This window comes from Culex pipiens, chromosome 2 (assembly GCF_016801865.2).
Source record: "Culex pipiens pallens isolate TS chromosome 2, TS_CPP_V2, whole genome shotgun sequence".
Classification (NCBI taxonomy): Eukaryota; Metazoa; Arthropoda; class Insecta; order Diptera; family Culicidae; genus Culex; species Culex pipiens.
The window spans coordinates 213,949,922-213,962,699 of record NC_068938.1 but is presented as its reverse complement, the minus strand read 5'-3'; the positions used below and the strand labels follow the sequence as shown (position 1 = coordinate 213,962,699).

General features: G+C 34.9%; 1 protein-coding gene across 2 annotated transcripts in view; it reads left to right on the top strand.

The window, feature by feature from the left end:
* Positions 1-12,778, top strand: part of LOC120416813 (phosphatase Herzog) — a 104,220-nt gene that overhangs the window by 79,103 nt on the left and 12,339 nt on the right. For both annotated transcript variants that reach the window (XM_039578688.2, XM_052708275.1), the window contains exons 3-5: positions 1,583-1,821; positions 8,366-8,547; positions 8,609-8,762. In XM_039578688.2, coding sequence (XP_039434622.1) covers positions 1,583-1,821; positions 8,366-8,547; positions 8,609-8,762 — 575 coding nt within the window. The remainder of the gene's footprint in view (positions 1-1,582; positions 1,822-8,365; positions 8,548-8,608; positions 8,763-12,778) is intronic.

Sequence of the window (12,778 nt, the reverse complement as noted above, 5' to 3'; positions counted from 1 at the left end):
CAAACCACGCGTTTATCGCCATATTTATGCATTGCTATTTGGCCGTGTTAAACACTTTTTTAAGGGAGCTTATGGTTTTAAGTAAGCTTTATGCATGCCTAAAGGCAATTGACAGCTACAACACCCTTGGTTTTAAAGAAGCATGAGATAAAACCATTAGGCATGACATTGCCATCGGGTTTTCAAGACTCTCTTAAAACATTCATAAAACCTTAATAAAAGCCATTTGGCTTTTATTGCCAACAGGTTTTACGTCCGAGGCATAAAATCTTCTTAGAACCTTTAAATCAGCTCATGCTTATTTGTTGCTGTAAAAGCCAACATAAAACTTACAAGCAATCAAGATGCTACCATAAAACCTCAATAAAACTAGGTGGTGGCTAGTTGGTTTAAAAATGTTACTTGGGTTATCATTGAAAATTGGTCCTTTAAAAAAATATTTTTTTCTAATTTTTTATTCTTTGCATTGCCGTATTTTAGCAATTATTTGTCCGATATTCAAAGTCTTGAAATAAAAATTGTACAGATTTTTTTTTTAGCTTTTGAACAAAACACTATTTTCAGAAATGAACAAACATGGGCACTACTTAAAAAAAAATCAAAAATATACCACTTTTGTCAAATGTCTTTATCTTCAAAACTGCGCGTTTTATCGAAAATGATGTTTAAGTATTTTTCGATTGCAAGTTTAATTTTGACCTTCAAAATGACTTTGGTTTTCTTTTTCAATATCATTGAACAATAATTCGAATATAATCAATTCAAAAAATGTTTGTCTGGGGCTCAAAAATTGTATTTTTTTTGTGCATAAAATGAATAATAATTTGAAATACGGAATTTGTTAAAAAGGTAAGTAAAGGAATTGGTAAAATTATTTTAAATTTTACTTTTTTCATAATTATCCTCATCATAACCTACAACTTTGCTGAAGACATCAAATCGATCAGAAAATCCATTCTCGAGATTTTCGAATATTTAAATAGGTATTATTTTTGTATTGACAGCTGTCAAAATTGTATAAAAATTCAATGAACGAAAGAATGATGCAAAGTGTTTCTCCCAAACCAAAAAATATGGAAATTAAAATTTTATAAATAGGTCGATTTCGTAGAGATTTGCTTTTTGGTTTTGAACAATTTCAAGACTTTTTAATATATCTTTCAAATACTTGTTGTTTACTCAACTGAAAATCGTTTTTACCTCCGGATCTTCGTCCAATTCAGTCCGCATTTTAATCAAGCCCGGTGAAGCCACCAGAATAAATAAACTAATCAAGGTATACATACAATTTTTTCTCTTGATGCTGCCAGACCAGACAAGACCTGCTGTACTGCTGCTGCTGGTTTGGTTTTGGTGGTCTGGCAGACACGTGCTGCAGTGGCCGACTCTTTGGGAAGCCATGGCCGCCGGTCGGTATCCGATTCCGTATGATTAACGCGAAAAGAGACTTCATTTTCCCTTAGCCCCAGAGGAGAGTTTTCTCCCGAAAGAGTGGGGGCGACGGAGAATAACCCCAGTTTGTTTATGGTGATGATGATATGTTTACTAATTTTAGCTTTTTTTATTTCTCTCGACTTTCCAGTGAACAATGTAGATAGGCTAAAACCGCCCCGGCGGGGCTTCTTCGAGACCATCTTCTGCTGCTGGCGGAACGCGCGGACCAAAACCAACCAGAATGGCACCCCGATCGACGGTTCCATCACGCCCCCGCCGATCCAGGGCCAGCCCCGGTATCTGCTGCCACAGATCCGACACTCGGATATGCACAAAAAGTGCATGGTGATAGACTTAGACGAAACACTAGTGCATAGCAGTTTTAAGGTGAGTTTGGCTTAAGTTAGAAATTTAAAACTTTTCCCACAAAATTAGCGTCATTTTAAATTAGAAATAATTTCACCAGGGGAAACTTTCTCCCCCGGACCAGTGTTGCCATTGTCATTAATTATCCCTGAATTCCTACGACGTCCTTGGCCAGTAACGGCCAGGATTGCCTTACTCTGGACTGTGAAACTACGTTTTAAAAGTTTTTAAAATGCAGTTAAAAAGACCTTGGCCAGAGAGGAGACGACTCCCTCGTCGACTTCCCTGCTGGAAAGGAAAGTTTATTTATTTCACGCTACTCCTGTTGATGCATCATGCAGTCTGGTCGGAAATGTTTAGTCGGGGTAGGGTAGAATACAGAGTGCGGAAACTTTTCCTTGTTGGCTGCACTTTTACGCGGCGCTGCCTGTGGGAGAAAGAGAGTTCTATAATGGCTGCGATGCAGCCAGTGGCTTTGGCTGGGTGAACTTGGACTTGAAAGGATTCCCCGGACCTTGGCCTTACTCTGCGCAGTGGAAATCGATTACCTTTTGCGGGGGGGTTGTTTTGAGTAGAAGGTTTCCGGTACAAAAAATAAATAAATTTGTTTTTTTAAACCCATGCTCAATTCACTCTCAAAACTTAACTATCGCTTTAATGTTTACAATAATTTTAGCAACACGTCAGTTGGAAAAAAGATAGATAATTTTAGAATCAAAGGTGGCAGAAAAAGCAAAAAAGAAGAATAACATAAAGCGACATTTTTGAAGTTAATGTCAGTAAACGCCTCTGTTTCATCAAGGTATGATGGATTTTAGGCTTCCTGAACGTGTTGCAATCGGCAGAAAAATTAAAAAAAACTAAATATTGACCTTTAAAAAGTTAAACTTGATTTACAAATATTTGTATCGAAGTGATCAGAAAATAATAATGATAATTCTAAGATATTTTAACCTGAATAAGAGACGATTTTTGTTGACACACAGAACACCTAATTTTACTGTTAGTTTTTCCATAAGATGCTATACCTATGTAAACATTGGTCCAATCTGTTTTGAATGGAAACTGTCCACAAAGGGGGGGGGGGGGGGGGGGGGGGGTTGAGATTTTTAAAAAAAAGTATCCACGTGGTTTATGGATGGTCCCTTATGTTTTTTTTAAAATTATGTTTTTTTTGGAAAAAATAGAAATTTCAGTAGATTTTTTTTTACTTTAGTTTTTAATGTAAAATCAAATTTGCAATCGAAAAGTACTTCACAATTTTTGTATGAAGTGTATAATTTTCAAGTAAAGCCACCTAAAGTTAAATTTTACATGATAATTTCCAGTTTTTCCATGTTGTCCATATTTCCATGATTGTTGTCTATTTTTGCAAATGAGCAATTCTCTGAGATTTCGATCATTCGTTTTTTTTTGTATTTTTTAATACGGCTGAAATTTTTTGATAGCATCATTAGTTTGTCCATATAATTTTCCATACAAATTTGGCAGCTGTCCATACAAAAATGACATGTGAAAATTCAAAAATCTGCATCTTTTGAAGGAATTTTTTGATCGATTTGGTGTCTTCGGCAAAGTTGTAGGTATGGATAAGGACAACACTTAAAAAAAGTTATACACGTTAAATTTTTTTGGTGATTTTAAATTTTAGTTTTTGTCACTAAAACTTGAGATGCAAAAAACACTATTTTTAATTTTTTTTATTTTCTGATTTGTTTTACGGGTCATCAAATGCCAACTTTTCAGAAATTTCCAACACGGGCAAAAAATCTTTGATCGAGTTATGAATTCAATACTGATTTAAAAAAAAAAATGAAATACCGGTCACAAAAATTTTTCAACTTCATTATTCGATGTAAAATTTTAGGCTTTATCAAAGCTGTCACAACCGCTATAAAACCTATCAGCCAAAACTAACATTAAAATCACCTAGTCATAACAGCCTCGCCAGAACACCGATAAACCTCACTTAAAACCCAAAAGGACCTCCGTAGAAGGTTGTCACGGCCTATTTATAAAACCTACAAAGGAGTTAAAGGCTTTACAACTGAATCCTAACAACATCCTCAAAGCCTTGATAAAACCGTTGTTAAAACCTAGTCAAGAGTTAAGGAAAAATAACATTTCATACGTCTTCAATCGTCTTAAAAAGGTATTATTTTGGCAAAAAATAAGTCTTTGTCTTGCCAAATGAGAAAATGGAGATGGTTTGCAAAAATGTCGATGATAAATAAAAGATATTGGAGGTAATCAAAATAATTTGATTCAGCTGCGGTTGAAATTTCATTGATAAATGTAGGGGAGATAGATCCAAAAAAAATCAACTCGCTTCATAAAAAATCATTATTTTGTAATCATAGTAATTATGTTAAAAAATATTTTATTGCAATTCTTTGAAAAAAATGTTCAAATTATTTTTAAACATCTATCGCTATATTAATTATATCAGAAATTCAGCATAAATGAGTGTTTTCGTCAAATTTAAATCAAATTTCTCAGTTCTCTATTTTTTCAACCAAGATGGCGGTCAATCACATTCTATCAGAACAGCGTTTAGCGCCATATTCATGCACTGCTAATTGGCCGCGTTAATAGCTTTTTCAGGAGCTTGTGGTTTTAAGTAAGCTTTTTGCATGCCTAATGGCACTTGACAGCTAAAACACCCTTGGTTTTAAAGAAGCATGCGATAAAACCGTTTGGCATGACATTGCCATTGGGTTTTCAAGACTCTTAAAACTTTCATAAAACCTTATTGAAAGCCATTTAGCTTTTATTGTCACAAGGTTTTATGTCCGAGGCATAAAACCCAGTTAGAACCTATTAATTAGCTCTTGCTTATTGGTTGCGGTGAATGCCCAAATAAAACTATTAAGCAATCAAGATGCTACCATAAAACCTTAATAAAACTAGGTGGTGGCTAGTTGGTTTAAAAATGTTTTGGGCGTTTTCAAGTTAACCCTCTACAACCCAACCCCGCCTTTAGACGGGCTTCGATTTAAAAAATCGCCAAAAATCAATTTTTCAACCAATTTTTGATCTTAAAAAGCATTGGAAAGAAGAACTCTTAAATTTTTTGAAAATTTATGGGTTGGAAGTTTTACTTGTTTTATGTGACTTTGCCAATGTTTTAAAAAATGTAATTTTTTTAGAGGTCAACTTTAGCAGTGTTTTTTACTAACATTTCTTATATTTTAAGTAAAAAGAAGTATGCAGTAATTTTTCTAGTGCCCCAGACTATGACTTTACACATTTATTTACAATTTAAATGATAATGGTGCCATTTTATAGCAGAAAATGTGAAAAACATGCAAAAAATTGAAAAAGTTACTGTAAAAACATGAAAAAATTAGATAGGCAAAATGTAATTATAGGAGGTGGTAGAGTAGGCCAAATACTACCAAAAACAAATATAAACTAAGCAAGATAAAAGCAGATTAAAATACTAAAAATGAAACAACAAAAACATAAAACAAGAGAAGTAAAGTTTTTCGTAGAACAAAAGTTGCTCAAAATGACCTCCTGAACACGGGAAAAATAAAAATTTTCGAAAAAAAAATTGGGCAGTAGAGGGTTAAAGCCATTTTTTCGTAACTTTTTTAAAAATGGTCGCAGTTATTCATTTTTTTAAATTAGTGCCCATGTTTGCCCACTTTTGAAAAAAATATGTTTGAAAAGCTGAGAACTTCTCTATCAAAGCTGTCTCACCCAAACAACCCAACATTTTCTAATGTCAATATCTCAGCAACTAATAAAAAAAAAAGAGCAACTAATGGTTCGATTTAAAATGTTAAAATATGAAACATTCGTGAAATTTTGTGATCTTTTTGAAAAAAAAATATTTTCATTTTTTTTTAATTGAGACCAACATTTCAAATGGGCAAAACATGCAATATTACGCCTTTTTGAAGTGTTAGTCTTGATTTAAAAAAAATTGAAAGCATTAAAAAAAAAGATTTCGCTTATTTTTACCAAAGCTATGTTTTGACGCCCAATTTTTAATAATTAAACTACCTTTTTTAGCATTTGCTCTCACCGCTATAAAAGGTATATAATTCACTCTACAATGTTTTCTAAACCAGGAAAAATTCTCTAACAAACTACCACCGAACTCCCCGCTTTTAGTTCTCACTAGCAAGTGGAACGACGAAAATTGCCACTTGGCCATCCTCACAAGAGTGTAGGTACAATTTGCATCGGGCTGCAGTCATCAGTCGTCGCAGTGGCAGAGTGTGTGGTCGCCATAAGTGGACGTAATTACTTGTCTCGCGTGCAGCGTGCTCAAACAGCCGCAGCAGCAAAAAGCCAAACTGCCGCAATCAAACTGCAATCAGCGAGCAACACCACCACCACCACGATACCCACCTGGTCACTGGAATTGGATATGAAAATGACCACGAGAAGTGTGGGTTGCTGCGATTAATGCTGATGGGATTTAAATTAGAATTGCTGAACGCTTTGAAGTTCAAAGTGACTTTTGAGAAAGAAACTAGAAAATTATTTTGAAAGACCATGCTTTTCCTTCAAATTAAGCAAAATGTGGAAACGCATGGTAACGTCATGATTCGAAATCCGGACACTTAGTAGCATATCATTTTCGTTATAGCTGACAAAAAATCATGTAATAAGTTGGAAATGAAGAAATATCATCAGGATGTAGTATTAACAGTCAGTTTTAAGAGAATGCATGCAAAATATGTCTTTTCTAACAATTTTTCATCAGAATTTTAAAATGAAAATGATTTGTTGTGCTTCGAATCCCGGACACTGATAAAAGCTGAATCGAAATCCGGACACTTTTGCTTCGAATTCCGGACACCCGTTTTTGCTAATGAATCGCACAAATTTGGACTGAAATGTTAGTTAATGGCATTCTTTAGGTCTCAAATAAGCTGTTAACATCAAAACAATCGACATTTTACATAAAAATTTGCTAGAATTTAAGGAAATCAAAACCATAAATTTCTGCTTTGCCTTCCCGCTGCTTCGGACGCCTATGAAATATTTCACGTGAAATGTTTCGCAATTTTGGTAATCTTATAATTTTATTTTATTTAATTGTTTTCACATTAACTACAGCGTTCAAACAAACTTTAAATGAAAGTTGATATTAGAATTCATCAAATAACACAGTTTTGACATCCATAATGCGAACTTATATCCAAATAATTGATAAAACAAGATGAGGTGTCCGGGTTTCGAAGCGTCCGGGAATTCGAATCATGACGTTACTTGACACAAACACAAATATTTTGAGTGCAAACTTTCAGTTTGAGTTGCTGGTACAGCTGAACAAAATATTGAAGCTGTGTAGCCACACAAGTTCCTAGTTCGCCAAACAAACAAACATGTTGGTCGTTGGATATTCTGGCTTCAGCAGGATAATGAAATGTGGAACTAAATAGCTTTTACTCTCGGGTTTTTTGGTTATAATTCATGGGAAGTGGATTAAAATCTAGAGTACAGAACAGAAAGTGGAAAAAAGCTTCATTCGATTTTTGCGAAATGTTATCCTTTAATTGTTTGAAACAAAAAACAAGAAACAAGAAACAAGAAACAAGAAACAAGAAACAAGAAACAAGAAACAAGAAACAAGAAACAAGAAACAAGAAACAAGAAACAAGAAACAAGAAACAAGAAACAAGAAACAAGAAACAAGAAACAAGAAACAAGAAACAAGAAACAAGAAACAAGAAACAAGAAACAAGAAACAAGAAACAAGAAACAAGAAACAAGAAACAATATTAATCAAAAAATAAAGTTAAAAATCGCGATTCAATTATTTGAAGTTTGTTTTAAAAAACTTTCGGATAATCGAACTTCTGATAATAGAAACTTTGTATAGTTAAATCTAGACTAAACTATTTCCAATATCCGTACTCATTTGTACAAGCAACAGATAATAAGATATTCAAGTTCGTGTCACCATGGCGGTGCCAACGTTCCGCCACGGCTCCGTTACGGATAGCTGTCCATCTCAATGATGCAAGACGCTCTTTTCCTATCCGTGTCGTCGGCGCTGCTGTCGTTCGGAAACCAAACCCGGTTTTCTCATTATACCAAAGCTCACACGCGAATGCACCCTCTATAACCGGCGGTGCTGGTGTAACCTATTCCGTAATGCTGCTTGCCAAAACAAGTCTTCCGTAACGAGAACCTTCTCCGTCTGTTGGCCGCACTAGCCTAGCAGTTACAACAGGAGGGAAAACAATATGACATCATAATTGCCTAATGTAATTATCCTGGAACAACCTGGTCCTGGACTCTCGTCACAAACGTGTCGTCCGTTGACGGCAAAACTTTTGCGGCTGTTTTCATGCGATTAACGCTTTGTTGTCCATGTTATTGTGGAGGGACTAGACATATTGACGTCACTTTTCTAATCCTTTCCCCTCTCGTTATGTCTGCTCGTTAGACATAATGAGCTTCCTTTGTTGGTTCAGTTCAATTTTAAATGCATTCTTAACAGTGGGTTGAGTCGCGACGTGCCACCCAAAGAGCATGAGTTCAAATCTCGCTCGAAGCAACTTTTTCTAACAAACTTTTTTTTTGGTCTTCCTTTTTCCAGCCAATTCCAAACGCCGATTTCATAGTGCCAGTTGAGATAGACGGAACCGTGCATCAGGTGTACGTCCTGAAGCGGCCCCACGTCGACGAGTTCCTGAGGAAGATGGGCGAGCTGTACGAGTGCGTGCTGTTCACGGCGTCGCTCGCCAAGTACGCCGACCCGGTGGCGGATTTGTTGGACCAGTAAGTATTCTCGGTGAAAATAAAATTTTGATAGTTAAACATTTATTTTCGTATTTTCCAGGTGGAACGTATTCCGGGCGCGGTTATTCCGAGAGTCGTGCGTCTTTCACATGGGCAACTACGTGAAGGATCTGAACAAGCTCGGGCGAGACCTGCAGAAGATAGTTATTGTTGATAATTCACCCGCTAGTTATATTTTCCACCCGGATAATGCTGTAAGTTGATAATTTTTTTAAAGTACACGATTCTAAGTTTTTTTTCTATTGCAATTTTGGTCTGGATTATAAAATTAAAGTTAGAAACTTTTCAAACTAAAACAAACGTCACTTAATCCACAATAAGGCTCAAAATCCCGAAATTTTGAGGTTATTTTACAAACGGATGTGCGACAAAAGAACGAAAGACATAAGGTCGAAGGCCAAAAGGTTGAAAGACATAAGGTCCTATTATATAAATGGTCGATACTGGACAAAACGTCTAAAGAACAAAAGGTCGAATATGAAAAAAATTAGACAAAAATAATAATTATAATATGTTGTGAATATTATTACAAAAAACACATCTTTTTGAACATATGCAGAAATATATATTTTTTTTTTGTAGAATTCAATTTCATACAAACAATTTATTTTTTTGGTTTCTTTATCCATTTTTTTAATAATAAGCAGTATATTCTTGATTGGTCTAAAATATTATGAGTTCATCTATTCTTTCAAACATGAGCAGTTCTTTTAAAAAATCGTTCTTTTAAAATATTTTGTAAGTTTTTCCATTCTTTAAAACAAACTTTTCTTGATGGTTGGAATGTGTATATTTTCGTTATTAAAAACAACATATTCTTGATAGCCGTAATACAACCTTGATTATAGTAATATTTTGGTGAGTTTTTCCATTCTTCAAACATGGGCAGACCTTAAAAAAAAGTCCGAGAATTTACATTTATTCTTGTAATATTTCGAGAGTTATTTTTTCATTCTATAATTTTTCTTTAGCTTTTAAAAAAATGATTTGCGAGTTTTTGCATTCTTTTAAACGTTTTTTTTTTTCTTGAGGATTTGAAAGTTTATTTCTTATTGTTTTTAAAAACAACCGGTTCTTGATAGTCGTAGTTTTTCTATTCTTTCAAAAATGAGCAGTTCTTTTCAGCAGGTCTTCTAAAGACTTCTAATATATATACAGCAATTCCCCACGAAAACAGCATGGAAAAAAACAAAAGTGCTCGGATCGGGCTCAAAATTTTTCTGGGGGTTCCCTGGCCGAAATAATTAGACCCGTATTTTTTTGTTTGACCATTAGGGTGACCTACGCCGTGTTAGGGTGGTCTGAAAAAAGGCCATTTTCGTCGATTTTCGCAAAAACCACTTTTTTCGAAAAATCATAACTCCTCGCCATTTTAACCGATTTCAATTGTCTTAAACGCAAATGAAAGGTGATAAGTTGGCCTTTCAAAGAAAAATAGTAAGAAGTTTCAAAAATCTAGCCTAACATATGAAAAGGGCGTATGAAACTTTAAAATGCCGTTTTGGCGGTGTCTGGACCAAAGAGCCTATGTCTGGAAATATTTTTATCGGATTCCCCGGACATTTTTACATAACATACTAAAAAATGGGAGGAGTTCATTAACAGGATTCCGAGATATGATTTTTTGAAAATAAAATCCGTGTTTTTTGACGCGCCGCGCGCAAAAACCGGAGAATGACGAAATTGGCAAAAAATCAACTTTTTTCACTAAAACTGCGATAACTTTAAAATTTCAGCGATGACCTATAGATGTTTGGGTACCAAAATTTTCGTAATTAAAAGACGCAACTTTTGGTACCCTAACATCTATGGGTCATCGCTGAAATTTTGAAGTTATCGCAGTTTTAGTGAAAAAAGTTGATTTTTTGCCAATTTCGTCATTCTCCGGTTTTTGCGCGCGGCGCGTCAAAAAACACGGATTTTATTTTCAAAAAATCATATCTCGGAATCCTGTTAATGAACTCCTCCCATTTTTTAGTATATTATGTAAAAATGTCCGGGGAATCCGATAAAAATATTTCCAGACATAGGCTCTTTGGTCCAGACACCGCCAAAACGGCATTTTAAAGTTTCATACGCCCTTTTCATATGTTAGGCTAGATTTTTGAAACTTCTTACTATTTTTCTTTGAAAGGCCAACTTATCACCTTTCATTTGCGTATAAGACAATTGAAATCGGTTAAAATGGCGAGGAGTTATGATTTTTCGAAAAAAGTGGTTTTTGCGAAAATCGACGAAAATGGCCTTTTTTCAGACCACCCTAACACGGCGTAGGTCACCCTAATGGTCAAACAAAAAAATACGGGTCTAATTATTTCGGCCAGGGAACCCCCAGAAAAATTTTGAGCCCGATCCGAGCACTTTTGTTTTTTTCCATGCTGTTTTCGTGGGGAATATATATATATATATATATATATATATATATATATATATATATATATATATATAAATATATATATATATATATATATATATATATATATATATATATATAATATATATATATATATATATATATATATATATATATATATATATATATATATATATATATACAGCAATTCCCCACGAAAACAGCATGGAAAAAAACAAAAGTGCTCGGATCGGGCTCAAAATTTTTCTGGGGGTTCCCTGGCCGAAATAATTAGACCCGTATTTTTTTGTTTGGCCATTAGGGTGACCTACGCCGTGTTAGGGTGGTCTGAAATATGGCCATTTTCGTCGATTTTCGCAAAAACCACTTTTTTCGAAAAATCATAACTCCTCGCCATTTTAACCGATTTCAATTGTCTTATACGCAAATGAAAGGTGATAAGTCGGCCTTTCAAAGAAAAATAGTAAGAAGTTTCAAAAATCTAGCCTAACTTATGAAAAGGGCGTATGAAACTTTAAAATGCCGTTTTGACGGTGTCTGGACCAAAGAGCCTATGTCTGGAAATATTTTTATTGGATTCCCCGGACATTTTTACATAACATACTAAAAAATGGGAGGAGTTCATTAACAGGATTCCGAGATATGATTTTTTGAAAATAAAATCCGTGTTTTGTGACGCGCCGCGCGCAAAAACCGGAGAATGACGAAATTGGCAAAAAAACAACTTTTTTCACTAAAACTGCGATAACTTTAAAATTTCAGCGATGACCTATAGATGTCTGGGTACCAAAATTTTTGTAATTAAAAGACGCAACTTTTGGTACCCAAACATCTATAGGTCATCGCTGAAATTTTAAAGTTATCGCAGTTTTAGTGAAAAAAGTTGTTTTTTTGCCAATTTCGTCATTCTCCGGTTTTTGCGCGCGGCGCGTCAAAAAACACGGATTTTATTTTCAAAAAATCATATCTCGGAATCCTGTTAATGAACTCCTCCCATTTTTTAGTATGTTATGTAAAAATGTCCGGGGAATCCAATAAAAATATTTCCAGACATAGGCTCTTTGGTCCAGACACCGTCAAAACGGCATTTTAAAGTTTCATACGCCCTTTTCATAAGTTAGGCTAGATTTTTGAAACTTCTTACTATTTTTCTTTGAAAGGCCGACTTATCACCTTTCATTTGCGTATAAGACAATTGAAATCGGTTAAAATGGCGAGGAGTTATGATTTTTCGAAAAAAGTGGTTTTTGCGAAAATCGACGAAAATGGCCATATTTCAGACCACCCTAACACGGCGTAGGTCACCCTAATGGCCAAACAAAAAAATACGGGTCTAATTATTTCGGCCAGGGAACCCCCAGAAAAATTTTGAGCCCGATCCGAGCACTTTTGTTTTTTTCCATGCTGTTTTCATTCATTCATTCATTCGGGCTCAAAATTTTTCTGGGGGTTCCCTGGTCGAAATAATTAGACCCGTATTTTTTTGTTTGGCCATAAGGGTGACCTGCGCCGTGTTAGGGTGGTGCGAAAAATGGCCATTTTCGTCGATTTTCGCAAAAACACTTTTTTTCGAAAAATCATAACTCCCCGCCATTTCAACCGATTTTAGCTGTCTTATACGCAAATGAAAGGTAATAAGTTGGCCTTTCAAAGAAAAATAGTAAGAAGTTTCAAAAATCTAGCCTAACATTTGAAAAGGTCGTATGAAACTTTAAAATGCCGTTTTGACGGTGTCTGGACCAAAGAGCCTATGTCTGGAAATATTTTTATCGGATTCCTCGGATAATTTTACTAAGAATGGGAGGAGTTCATTAACAGGATTCCGAGATATGATTT